Consider the following 13,814-nt stretch of genomic DNA (forward strand, 5'->3'; position numbering starts at 1 on the left):
TCAGTCCCTCCTCCAGTGGCCCCTGGAGGGATGAGGCCGAGTGCTGAGGGGCTACACAGGGCCCCTAACGCCTCCTTTATCCCTCCCAGACCACCCCTCACCACCTCTTGTGCACGGCAGCTTCCGCTCACTGCTCCAGGCCCTTGGTCTCGCACTTCCTCACTCAGCCATGTTCTGCAAACCTCACTCAAGACCCCACTTCCAGGAAGCCCTTCCTGGTCTTTAAATAGCCGTACTGTGCACCCTGGGAGCCTGTCCCTGGACTGCCGCCTCAGCAGCTATAGCCACATGGAACACCTGCTACGACCTTCCCCAGCTGCAGCTGCTCATGTCATCCAGGGGACAGAGACCCACTAAGGCCCAGAGTCAACGCACGATGGCAGAGCTGGTGGCAGGAGAGGCCAGCAGAACCCAGGCAGCAGACGGCGGGACCCTTCCGAGTGGCCCATTCACAAATGTCCCAGCCTGGCGCCTCCTGAAGGCCCAGGTGGCCCCTGCTCCACCCATACACACAGGCTTCAGCACTTAGTCGCTCAGCTCATGTGTGAATGGCCGAGGCGCCCCAGGTGAGCAAAACCATCACTTAGAGAAGTGACAGCTAGGCCTATGCGCAGCCACGGGGCGAGGGGCAAGCCCAGCTCCCCTGGCAGTCCCCAGGGGGGTGGCCTGTCTCAGGGTGGGCGAGTCCTCCCACAGGAACAGCTCAGCAGGGTTTGACTGTACCCAGGAGCTGTACCAGGAACAGGTGGGCACTGGCCTGTTCTCTTCTTCCCCAGCAGGTGCCTGACTGGAGCCTGAGGCAGCCCAGGTTCTGGGGGCAACTCCAGCCACTCCCAGCCCCCAATGCCCTGGGGAGAGACCCCAGGCGACCAGAGCCATGGGAGGAGGAAGGGTGAGTGTAAGGGTTTGGGCCTGGGATGGCTCCTCCCTACCTGGCCACGGGCCACACCAGGCTGGAGCAGAGCACCATGCTTACCTGGCGAGCACCTGCTGCTGATCCACAACTAGCAGGCAGCAGGTCCTGCCTGAGCACTGCCAAACCGTCCACACTCTCCCTTGTCGTGCCTGCTGTGGCCAGCAGGGGTCGCGCTGGAACCGTCACTGCCACCTGCGACTCAGCCTCCAGCCACGCTCCAGGGCCTGCCATGGACATCACCTCTTCCACGTCCTTGGCCATGGACAGGGCCAGCTCAGCCTCCTGAGCACAAAGAAGTGAGATGGAGGAGAGGCCACTCGGGGACAAACTCACGCCCAGGAGACGAGGTCCTTCTTGAGGCCTGATCAGAAGATGCACACACGTATCCAGGCAGCAGTGTCTTCAGCTGTCTCTCCAAACCTCCCAGCTTCATCTCTCACCTCCCATGCAGGACACTCTTCTTAAAATTACACCCCCTTGAGCCCGGCGCGGTAGCCTAGTGGCTAAAGTCCTTGCCTTGCATGCGCCAGAATCCCATACGGGTGCTGGTTCTAATCCTGGCTACCCTGTTTCCCATCCAGCTCCCTACTTGCAGCCTGGGAGAGCAGGATGGCCCAAAGCCCTGGGACCCTGCACCAGCGTGGGAGATCCGGAAGAGGTTCCTGGCTTCAGACTGGCTCAGCCCCAACCGTTATAGCCGTTTGGGGAGTGAATCATTGGAGGGAAGTTCTTCCTCTCTATCTCCCCTCCTCTCTATCTGACTTTCCAATAAAAATAAATAAATCTTAACAAAAAATCACACCCCCTTAAAAACAGAACATCTGCCACTTCCCTCTGCACCTGTAGGAAAATCCAGCTTCATCCCTGGCTGCCACACCAGCTCCCCCCTCCGGCTTCCCACTGCCACCCACCCCCAGGCAGCCCTGCACACTGCCACCCTGACTGTGGGTATTCTCAATGAGAAAATCAAGATCCTGCAGGCCACAGGACCTTGGTACTTGCTGTCTCTCCTTGCTTGCTGCCTGGGTCCCCCTGAGTGTCATTTCCTAGCCAGGACATCCCATCTACCCTCAGAAGACGCCGAGTGCCAACTACACACTAGTGCAGTCCAGAGGCTGGCAGACTTCTTTCTCCAGAAACGAGACCATCGCCGCTTTCCTTGCCCTCCCTGTGGCCTGCTGTGCTGTCTCCAGCAGAAGCGGAAGCGTGGGCCCCATGGCCACATTGCTCCAACTGGGACTCGGGCACAGCGGGGCTTAGGCCATGTCAGCCCTCAGAGGAGCGACAGATGCCCGGATGTGCACTGTGCGGCTGTGCAGGCAGACTGGGGGTCTGGGCTCGCTCCAGGATGAGAAAGCCCAGGTCGCTGCCCACGGAGCCACCTACCTAGAGGTTAGCCCTGGGGGTACTCACCATCCTGGGCGGGGGGTCCTTGGCCAGCTCGGAGCTGGTGTCACTGGGCTCAGGCACTTCTGTTGGAGAGGGGAGCTGGGGGAGGGTGGGAAGGGGTGGGGAGGGGTGGCCTGGGTCAGAATCGGCCTCCATCCCCTGCCCTGCCCGTGCCTCAGCTCCCCAAGGCTGCTCAGCCTCCTGGCACCTGCCACCATCCAGAGGAGAAGCAACAGCTGCAGCGGGAGAGCGGGAGAGGGAAACCCAGGGGGCCATGTCCAAGGCCATACAGCTAGGTGAGTGCCAGAGCGGGACAGAATCCACACAGGTATGATACAAAAGCCACTGCTCCTGCATTCACACACACACACGCACACACACACACACACACTCACACACACTCGCACACACTCACACACACTCACACGCACACACTCTCACACACACACACTCACACGCACACACACTCGCACACACACTCTCACACTCACACACACACTCACACACACACACGTGCACACACACACACACACACACGTGCACATGCATGAGCAGAAGTGCACACACAAGAACCCAGGGAAGCAAAGGCAGCAGAGGACAAAAAAGAAAGAAGGTGGCCAAGGGAGAGGCCCTTGGACGAGGACAGGCTGGGGGAGCAGCGGGTCAGAGCCGGGGTCCCTGGCAAGGACTGGATCCCACAGAGCCCACCTAGCTCACTGCCTCTCTCCTCGTTCTCTCCAGTCCAGAGGTGCAGGATGGCTGAGGGGACGCAGGCCCCTCCTCCGGGCAGATAGGGTGTCTCCACCCACCTGCCCTGCTGACTGACACAGCAGCAGAGGAAACAGCTCCCCCCAACCCCCACCATGCCCAAGCTAGGGCCCCTGAGGCGGAAAGCAATGCCAAAGCCACAGCATCCATGGGGGCAGTGCAGCTGGACAGCAGAGGCCACGAGTTCTGCGCATGCGCACGGCAGCCTCTGCCCCCGCTGCCCCAGCAAGCCTGCCCACTCAGCAGGTGCCCAACAGCCACTACCTGCGACAGGACCTGGGCCCCTGTGCTCCGGGGCTCATCCGTCCTGGCCGTGAACAAGGAGAGCCGGGCCAGCTTGGCTTCCGCCTCGGCAAAGGGGTCAGGCAGCATCTGCAGGGACGGAGAGGCAGCTCCTCCTGGAAGCCAGCGTCCTCCGACCAGAGCACTGCCTCAGCCCCTAGTCTTTGGGGGGAGAAGTACTCGCTCCCCGGCTCCATCTCGGGTGGGAACTCCGCCCCGTGCACAGGCTCCACGGGCCCAGGAAGGACCTCTTCCTCAAACGTGGACGACTAGTTGGACCAGAAGGACATCTCGGACCTGGAGGCCTCCGCCTTCTTGGGCAGCTCCTCGAAGGAGGCGGAGCCTTCCACCGTGGCGTGGGCATCCGCGGGCGGCTCACAGGGCATGGAAAACACCTCGGGCCTGCCCACCAGCTCATACTGGAAGGCGGGAGTGAAGTCTGCCCGGCTGGCAAACTTGTCCCTGGACATGACCTCAGCCTTGTGGAGGACTTCTGCCTTCAGCATGGCCTCTGCGCAACCGAGAGTCCCCGTCAGGCCAAAGGAAGGCGACAGCTAAAAGGGGACCCATGCCCACTGCCCCCAAGAGGCCACTCAGGCCAGAAGACTGGCCTGCTCACCTGCCCCATTGCCCCTTCCCCGATCCCAGCTCAGCCTGTCACCTGCCACCTCCACCAGGAAGCCTTCCTTCCACCAGCCCCAAGGTTCCTCCATGCCCAGGGCTTCCCCAGCCACCAAGAGTTGGCTTCCCGCCGCCTTGACTAGGGACCACTCTTCCACCTTACAGGCTCCCGTGGGTCCAAGCACCTCCCAGGCTGGAAGCTCCTGGTCAACAGGTTGCACGCCGAGACCTTTCCTCCCTACCCCAGAGTCTGACCTCCCTGGGCAGGGGTGCATATAAAGCACCCACAGTGCCAGGCACTGAGCAGTGCCAGCAGAGGGTGGCATAGCATGAGCGGCTGGGTCACCACCACCACCCCAGGCTCAACGCAGGTGGGCAAGAGCCGGCGGACAGTGTCCTAGCGGCATAGGTGCACTAACCAGATGTGTGAGGACCCAGGTGCAAGTTCTCACCAGGGCTGACAGCCTTATTATGGGATGTGGTTGCTTTGATAACAGACAGGAGTGGAGGGGTGGGAATTTGGTCTATTAGTTAAGATATCTGGGTTCGAGTCCCGGGACCGGCTCCTGACTCATTTCCTGCCAGTGCAAACCTTGGCGGTGGGGAGGGCATAGTTGGTAGCTTGAGTAACTGAGCCCCTGCTACCCACACAGGGGCCAGTCATTGCAAGCACTTGGGGAGAGAACCCAAGGATGAGAATTCCATCTGTCTGCCTGCCTCTCAAGTCACAACAAAGCAGCAAGAGGAGACATTGCAAACCCCGGGTTGGGAATGGCCTCTGAAAGGAGGTGACACTTTGTACCCTGATTTCAGCCTCGAGCAAGGCCCAGTGGGAGCCAGGCCACCATGGACCAGCACTGTGGGTGAGACTGTGGCGCTGGAACAGGTGGCCAGGGCGCCGTGTGACCTGCATGAGCCCCTCACCCTGTCTGTGCCATGGTCACCATGGCACCCACCTGGTAGGCTGCCACAAGACTTCAGCGGAATGAGGCCTGGGCCAGGGAGGGCTCTGTGCAGTCAGCTCCCGCCCGGCCCCAGGCACCCACCTGTCTCCTTGCGCAGGTTCTCCTCCAGCGTGGACAGCTTCATGTCATACAAGTTGCGCATGGCCGTGATGTCCTCCTCTAGCCGGGCCCGGGACTCCTGCTCCGCCTCATAGTCGGCCTTCAGCTGGGCCAGGCGCTGCTCGTATTCCTGGGGGTGGATGACCTGTGAGCAGCCCTCAGTGCTCCCTCCTGTCCCTCGGCCACAAGCAGGAGGCTACAATCCCCCACCCAACACTGAACAACCCCCCGTGCAGGGACGGGTTCACCGTCTTCCCCACCCGCCAACACACCCTGAGCGCCTTCCCACACCAACAGGAGCAAGCTGTGGTCAAAAGTCCCCAGCCCATCAGTGACAAAACCAGCTCTTGTTCATCTGCTTTCCTCCACACCACTGTGCCATCACCAGCTCTCACCCAGGGAGTCCTTTGGGGGCCCCGCTTCCACCCCTGCTGTTGCGCCAGACCCTTCTCCCCACAGCCGCCCTGCATGTCCAGCAGACCGTGTCCCCTCCCCACCACTTCCCTACCTAAGGCCCATCAATGGCTCCCCAACGCAACACCCAGGCCGCACCCAGGCAAGGGCAGTCCTATGCCCAGCCCAGGATGGGGGTGAGCCATAGACACGGGCTCTGACACACCTCCCGAGGGGACAGCCTCAGCAAACGGGCTGCATGGCTGTGTTCTCAGGAGGGAAAGAGGGGACAGACAGGTGGACGCCAGAACCGGGCATATCTGAGCCTCGTGGTCACACCTGCCACATCACAGAGGCCCAGGTGGCTCACCAAGCCTCTCCCCTCACTTCCTGCTTGTCCCAGCAAGATCTGGCACCCCTCAATCCATGAGCCCTTGTAACCCAGGCTCAGCCACCCCAACCTGCACCCTAGCAAGACCCAGAGCTGTATGTGGCTGTCAGCACATCTTCATGCAAGACCACACACTTATGTATCAGTGCTCACAGAAATGCACACTTGCACATGCATACTGGCAGGTGCACACATGGACACAGATGCATACAGAACAACACCTGCGCATACACACGTAATCAGCACACGATGCTTATGGCAATGTGTGTATGCATGCATGGTGCGCATATGCTAGTAAGTGTGCAATGCATGCTAACACGTGCTAGCATGCAAACATACATGCACATATACTCACGAATACACATGTATTCATGCACACACAGCAGCACCACTATCCCTCCTCACCTTTAACCATAGGCCCCAGATTGCAGGCAGGGCTCCCATCACAGGACCCACCCCCAGCCCTCACCCTCCTCCTCTGCCTTGGCACCTTCACTCCCTCACATTTCCTGTGTGCTACTGCACAGATAACAGCCCCTCATCTCCACCTGCAGCTCCACTGCCCGCACGCTCCCCTTGGATGAGCCGTCTGGCGTCCAGCCTGCCTCAAAGGCAAGATGCTCTCCCACCTGCCTCCCACGCCTCAACCTCTCTCCCTGAGACCACGTCCACCTGCCCACTTCTCACTTCCAGCACCAAAACGTCAGCTTCCTGGCTCCGTGCGCCCCTCCAGGCCTCATGCCAAGCAGGCTCAGAACACGCTAAGGATGAAGGGGCTGCAGCACACCTCCCTCTCCTCTTGCTTGGTCCTCACTGCACATCCCAAAAAGAGATGTCCCACATGTCGCATTGCCACCCCATGCAGCTGTGGGACAGCTGCCAGGCACCTGTGTGTGCTACAGGTGAGGGCCCAGAGGCGCCATGCCCACCAGCAGCCTGCCCAGGGTCTCAGAGCCTGCCAGGGCCAGGCCACAAAACAAGACAGCAAGATGGGAATATTCTGGTCAACTCTCATTGCCCCTGCCCCCATCCTGTCCATACAGGTCAGGGCACCCCTCACATGAACTCATAGCTGACTCGTTCCTGACCGCACCACTCCCTGCCGAGAGGCCTCCTCCCTGGGCCTGCGCCTCCTCCCTGGACCCTTGCCTCCTAGGACTGTGCCTCCTGCTTACATTGTAATGGACAGGAAAGCCCAGCCCCAGTAAGTCCCCTCGCCAACTCCTCCAAGTAGGGCTCCCAGGAGAGACCCCTGGGGCAGTCAACTGAATCCCGGTGGTGAGGCAGCAATGGCGCGGGAGGCTGTTGCTATCAAAGTGCTGTGCTGGAGGATGGCAGGCGGCCTGGTTCATGCCCAAGGCACAAGGCCCTCCCCTCTCTGGCCTCCTGCCCCTTCTCTCCTATACAGTGGACTGGCAGCAGCGCTGTTCTCCAAGCTGACCACGAGATGGCGCCAGCGGCTCTACATGGAAAAGGCTGAACAAGGTCCTGGACCCAGGAGCAAGGTCCCACAGTGGCTGCTGCTGCCATGCCCCGCCTCTCCTGTCTGTGGACTTCTGCCACTCATCATGCCTCCTCCTTGGGAGCCCTCCCCAGGAGCCAGCCTCCCAGAACCTCGAGCTCCCCTAAGCGTCACCTACTGTGCTTCCCCCAGCCAGGGGCCCTGGCCCCTATAGCCTGAAAGACTTCAGGGTCTGAGGGCTGACCCCAACTGAGGTCATGTTGAGTGGCAGGAGCCAAACTGTCCCTGCAAGAGTCAGGGTGCTCAGGGGAGGGGTGGTGCCCAGTTCCCCACATGAAGGTCTCAGGGGCAGCCCTCGAAAGGGAGGGGTGTCCAGAAAGCCAGAGACGAGAGGCTGTGGCAGTGACCCCTGCCCCACAGCTCCCCAGGGAGGCTGGGAGGCCCTTGGGTCCCAGAGGCTAAGTCTGCCCTCATCCACTGGCCAGAGGCTGCTCTGTTGGACTTCCCAGCCTGTGCACAGGCCTCTGCCACAGCCAGGAGGCCCTCTCTGCTTCCATCCCCAGGGCTCCTGGAGGAGCCTCGCACCCTGCTGCTCTCTCCCATGCAGGCTCTGAAGTGGCATGGCCTGCAGGCTGGACTCAGGACCCCAAGTTCAAATCCTGGGACCTGCCCTCCTTAGCCACGTGAGCTTGGACAAGTCATGGCATCTCGAAGCTTCATCCACACAGTGGGCCTGCAGGTGTAGAGGATAGCGACAGCAGTGAAGGAGGAACGCTACCTATGGAGAGGAGGCAGCGTCTCCCAATCCCCATCCCTCTCCCCACTGTGCCTGCTCGGGCCTCACCTCCCGGATGAGCTGTTTCTCAGCCTCAGTGTCATGCTGGCTCACAGGTGGGATCAGCTTCTCCTTACCCTGGCCGCGACTCTGGGGCTCCTGGCCAGACAGTAGGGCTGGGAGAACAGGGGAGAGCAGCTGAGAGGGAGGCACACACGGCTTGCAGGATCTCATGCAGGGATCACAACATGCTCGCTTGGATATGCCCATGAGGGCTGAGGTCGTCACAGACAGGACACAGGGTGGGTGCCAGAGCCACAGGTGCCAGAACCATGGGCATGCAATGCCATCAGCAGGTGCGGATAGCAACAGGACACTGGGGCAGCATGAGCCTCGGCCATCCTGGGGCAGTGCTTTTCACTGCTTCACAGGGGGGACTGGGGCCCCAGGGGCCTGCGGGGCCGGTGGGGGGTGGTGAGCTGGCGTTGGCTATCTCATTCACCACCTGCCCTCATGGCCATGCTCGCTGTAGCCGCGGAGCAGCGACCCTGGAAGGCCTCAGTGTTCGTGGACCCAGTGACACAGCCTCCCCAGCCACTCCTGGGACCTCTCACCATTCCAACTTACTGCCCTTGGGGGGTGGGGGGAGCTGGGCAAAGGGGAGAAAGGAAAGAAGAGGGAGGCAGGTGGCCAGAGTGGAATTCCTCCTGGAGGGTTCAAGGCCCTCCCCTCTCCACACCCTGCCAGTCCCTCTCCCCCGCCCGACGTTAGCAGCCTGTGGGTCTTCCCAGAGGAACCTCGAAGCCCTAAGCACGCACATCCGCTACTCGCAGCCCCACGTCCTCACAGGCTTAGTCACTGTCTCCTCCGTGAAGCCAGCTGGGACTAACCACACCCCACCCCGCACAGACCTGGCCACCCACCCCTTTCTGCCCACTGCGGGGGTCTGCCCTAGGGCCTGCTAAAACATTTAGCTCAGGAACTGGGAATAGGTGAATGAATGAATGGGGGAGGAGGTTGGACTGGAGTGAGGAGGTTGGACTGGATATATGGACTGCAGGGTGGGCTGGGAGGGCAGTGGGGTCTGGTAACTGCATGGGTGGAACAAATGAGGAGCAGGTGGGTGTGTGGTGAAGGAAGGAAATGGACAAACCATGGCGTGGATGAGAAGGCAGGCAGGAGGACATGTGAGCAGACCAGCCGATGGAGATGGCACGGGGCTTGACAGATGGGCAGACAGACCCGGCTCTCGTACACTCGCTTCCCCGAGACAGAGAAGCAGATCTGGCAGTGCTCTGGGCCCTGTGCTCTGGGCTCTGTTCCGCGGGACTGGGCCACCTTGCGTCTGATCTTGACCCTAGTGGATCATGTGCATTTGGCAGGCCCGGCTCAGCACAATGGCCTGATATCCCTCTGCCCAATGGCAGCCCACGCACCTGGGTGTGCACATGGCAGCAACATCCTCCTTACTCAGAGCAAGGTGGGACGTGGGGGAGTCAGCCAGCCAGCCAGCAGCCATGCAGCCCAGCACCACGACACTGCCCTGGGGACAGCCAGCACAGAGGGAATGACGGAGGTGCAGTGGGGCCGGCAGCGGGTGACAGGGCCTGTGGCTGGTGGGACATACCAGAGCAGGGCCACTTCCTTAGATCACTGACACATTCCACGTGACTGTTCCAGCCAGGGCTGCATCTGACTCTTGCCAAGCTGTGCCCAGGAGTGAGCCTCCGGGACAGCAGGTAAGACAGTGGGAGTTTGGGAAGCCTGCATCAGTATTGGAGTGCCTGGGTCCAGATCTGGTTATCTTCCCAATGCCAGCTTCCTGCTATTGCTTGCCCCGGGAGACAGCACGTGATGGTTCAAGTACTTATGCAGGGAGAACCAGACTGTGTTCTGGGCTCCTGTCTTTGGCCTGACCCAAGCCCAGCTGTTGCTGACACTTGGGGAGTAAACCAGTGGATGGAAGATCTCTCTTTCAAATAAAATGAACAAAACAACCAAACAGGGAAAAAGCTGTGACCACATGGAATCAGGAGAAGTGGGGGCAGGAAATCAGGGGCAAGCTCCCGCCTCCTCTGCCGGCTGCCACCACCCGGAAGCCTACCTGTCTGGCCGCCAGGGCCCATCTGCTGGGCCAAGATGGCCTTGAGCTTCTTGATTTCCTCCTGGTACTTGTGAAGGAGCGTGTCCTTGGGGTCCTGGTTGATGCGCGGCTTGTTCTTGATGTTCTTGGCCGGGTTGGCATAGCGCAGCGTGCTCAGGGACTCGTCGTAGTAGTTGTCAGCAGGCGACAGGCAGGCCACCATCAGCGTCTTGGTGTTGCCGCCCAGCAAGTCCTGTAGCAGCCAGGTGAGCTTCCAGTCGCGGTACGGGATGCACTTGCAGCGTCCATCCACCAGCGCCGAGATGACGTTGCCTAGCGCTGACAGCAACAGGTTGATCTTGGTGGCCTCCTTGAGCCGCTCCCCGCTGGCTCCCGTCTTGGACTGCCACTTGCTGCCCACCAAGTCCACCAGATTCAGCTTGCCAGCGCGGAGGTGGTCCTTGCCCCGCTCATCTGCAGACAGAGTGGCCAGGTGCAGTGGGGTCATCACGCAGTAAGAGAGGAGTCCCTGGGAGGTGCCACCATGGTGCCCAAGTGACAAAGGAGGACACCGGGCCCAGAGAGGACACATGATTCACCAAGGTCAAATCCACATGATCTACTAGGGTCAAGATCAGACGCAAGGTGGCCCAATCCCGGGGAACAGGGCTACCTCTCTGGTCCTCAGTTCTGCACACCAAGCCAAGGAGAGCAGCTCTAGCTCCCCCCGAGGGTCAGCGGCTGGGACTGGAGCAGCTAGGGCAGCAGCACATTCACAGGGTGCAACAGCCCTGGCGTGCAGAGCGGTAGCACAGCAGCCGTGGTGGGCTGCACCAGGTAGCCTGGGGGCTGTGGACTTAAAGGGTCCCATGCTGACCCTGTCCCTCAGTAGCTGTGACACTTGGGGGGGACAACTCTCTTCCTCTCAGCACAGGTGCCCCGAGCCCAGGTCTGGACCTGCCCAGGGCCCGTGCCCACCTGACGAGTGCTCTGTCGCTCCCTGTCCCTGGGCAGCCCTATAGCTGCCCCCACGTGAGGGAGGGCAACAGCGCCCATGTCCCACTCAGCAAACAAGGCCCAAAGCCCCAGCTGTGGGGGCAGAGAGGCGGGGGAAGGGTCTCCCGCTGGCTGGAACCATTTGGGGAGTACACTAGCAGATGGATGAGCTCCGTGTCTCTCCCTCAGTGTCTCTCTGTCTCTCCCTGTTTGTGACTCTGTCTTTCAAATACATAAACCTTTAAAAAAAAAAAAAAAAGCAAAGCAGAGTGTGCTCTGATGTGAGAGCTGGCTGTGTCGGTTCATTTCCCCTCTGATTTCTATCTTTGTGGAGCTTGGATATTTTATAATGAAAATAGTCGCTGGGTCCGGCGCAATAGCCTAGTGGCTAAATCCTCGCCTTGCATGTGCCAGGATCTCATATGGGTGCCACTCCTGTCCTGGTTGTTCCAGTTCCTATCCAGCTCCCTGCTTGTGGCCTGGGAAAGTGGTAGAGGACAGTTCAAAGCCTTGGGACCCTGCATCTGTGTGGGAGACCTGGAGGAGGCTCCTGGCTCCTGGCTTTGGATCGGCTCAGCTCTGGCTGTTGTAGTCACTTGGGGAGTGAACCAGCGGATGGAAGATCTTTCTCTCTGTCTCTCCTACTCTCTGTATATCTGCCTTTCCAATTAAAAGTAAACAGTCATCGCTTTTACATCTGTTAATGGTCTGTCACCCCCTCCTATAAACCCCCAGAGGGACATCACCCTCCCACCTGCCCACTTCCGTCCCTGTCCCTCCCCCAGCCACCTCACAGGCAGCTATGACGAGCTTGATCCTTCCCTCCCCAGAGGCACACCCCTGGGGAGCATTCAGCCAGCAGCAGGTGTAGGGAGGGGGGGTGGCCTGGGCCCCAGGTGCTGACTCTGCTAGGTGTCTGCTCCCAACTCTCTGGGTCTCCCGCCACCTTGGGGACAGCAGCAGCAGGGGTCACAGGGGAGCAGGGGTGTCAGGAAGACGTGGGCTCCACCTGGGCTAGAGGAGCTGAGACAAGCAGTGCACCGGGTGGCTGTGAGCCTCAGCTTTTCCACTGTAGAAGCAGACAGATGGGGCCTGCCCCGTCCAGGGCTGTGGGGTGGGACCCAGGGCACAGCACCTGCACCTGCGGGTGGCCCCAGATCAGCCTTCCTTTCACTGAGGTTCCCACAACTCTAGCCTGGGACAGCCTAAGGGTAGGGTCTCAGTGATACACGCCTGGGAAGCCCCCAGATGGAAGCCCAGCTTGGACAGCCCCTGGCTGTGCAACCTCGACTCCACCCTGGAAACTGTGGACAGTGGTCTGCCTTGGGGAGTGGGGCGACTGTCATGTCCCTGGGCAATGACCACAGACTGAGGGCTCACAGTAGCCAGGGGACTGTTACTGTGATGGCCCTGGGGGCGCCCTCTGGCGGTCCCCCTCCTAGCTCCTGACTGCACTCATACCCACCCCCAGGAGTGGGACTGGCTCAGGGCCTGCCCTGCCACATACCCACAGCGTAGATCTCCATGCTGATGGTGAAGATGGAGTGGGAGCGCGAGGAGTCCTTGTTCATGAGGGTGTAGCCCACCGAGCGGTTCTTCCAGCCCATCTCCATGATGCGCTCGCACTGTGCCACGCTGTGCACCGTGTGCATGGACAGCCCCTTCACATACACGCCCTTCTCCGGGTGCTCCTTCAACAGCAGGCGGGAGGGACTGTTCAGGGGTGGGGCCTCCAGCCTGGGGGGTGCAGTTGCACCCAGCTCCACCCAGACCACACCTGCAGCCTCGGTGGACTCGGCCCATGTCCCTGGGCAGTCATTCCAGGCTGCCCTATCCCTGCCTCCTTCTTGTGGGACGTTGGGTCTGTGACTCAGCATGGGCCTCAGTTTCCACATTTGTACAATAGGTGTGAGAGAACCATCTCATCCAGACATGGTGAGAACCCAATGAAATAAGGGGTGTTGCTGATTTGGCATGGTGCTTCTGGCATAGGACAAGTGTCCCCTAAATGCCAGCTGCCATTCCGAAGCTACAGTGTCACCACTGGAAAGGTGGGTTTTAGCCTGGCAGCTGCCCTCTCTCCTGGGACCCTAGCAGGTGACTGGCCATTTGCTGCCACAGCCCACAGTGCCAGGGATGCCAACAGCTGTGCCAACCTGAGCACAGAAGACGCCAATGCTTCTCTCCAGGCACTTCAGGGCCTCCCATCTGAGGGGCCCAGCCCAGGGAGTGGACCTGGGGCACAGGGCAAACAGGGAGGTACAGCAAGGCTGAACAGCTTGCTGAAGGTCATAGCTATGGTGGGGCCCTAGCAGTGGGAAACTTCAGGGGCTGGGCGGAGACAGGCTGAAGCCTCAGCAAGACAAAAGGCTGACCTTGACCTGGGAGGAGATGCACAGGCAACAGAAGCAGGAGGCAGGGTTGTGGGGGGCAGGGCAGCCCCTCCAGCTGCAACCACACCATTCAAGGGCTGCTGGAGGGCTGGTTGGTGCGATCCCTGCCACCCCAGAAGCTGGGACCCCACCTGGAACAGAGGTCTAGTGAGAGGGGCTCCCAGCTGCACCAGTTCCCTGTTTTAGACTCAGACTGGAAACCTGGTGGTGCCACCTGCCTCTCTCTATGCCTCAGTCTCCTTGCCTGTGAAATGGGAATGACACATTCTACTTGCATGAGA

The 13,814-nt window shown here is 60.4% G+C and overlaps 1 protein-coding gene across 1 annotated transcript in view; it reads right to left on the reverse strand.

The window, feature by feature from the left end:
- Positions 1-972: 972 nt before the first annotated feature.
- The window catches only part of LOC131479621 (kinesin-like protein KIF17), a 30,390-nt gene continuing 17,548 nt past the window's right edge, over positions 973-13,814 (reverse strand). Inside the window, 9 exon segments of the mRNA XM_058660975.1 lie at positions 973-1,005; positions 1,007-1,198; positions 2,330-2,404; positions 3,338-3,453; positions 3,456-3,866; positions 5,023-5,170; positions 8,131-8,237; positions 10,166-10,618; positions 12,648-12,831. Of these exon segments, the coding sequence (XP_058516958.1) occupies positions 973-1,005; positions 1,007-1,198; positions 2,330-2,404; positions 3,338-3,453; positions 3,456-3,866; positions 5,023-5,170; positions 8,131-8,237; positions 10,166-10,618; positions 12,648-12,831 (1,719 nt within the window).

This window comes from Ochotona princeps, chromosome 2, assembly GCF_030435755.1.
Source record: "Ochotona princeps isolate mOchPri1 chromosome 2, mOchPri1.hap1, whole genome shotgun sequence".
NCBI lineage: Eukaryota > Metazoa > Chordata > Mammalia > Lagomorpha > Ochotonidae > Ochotona > Ochotona princeps.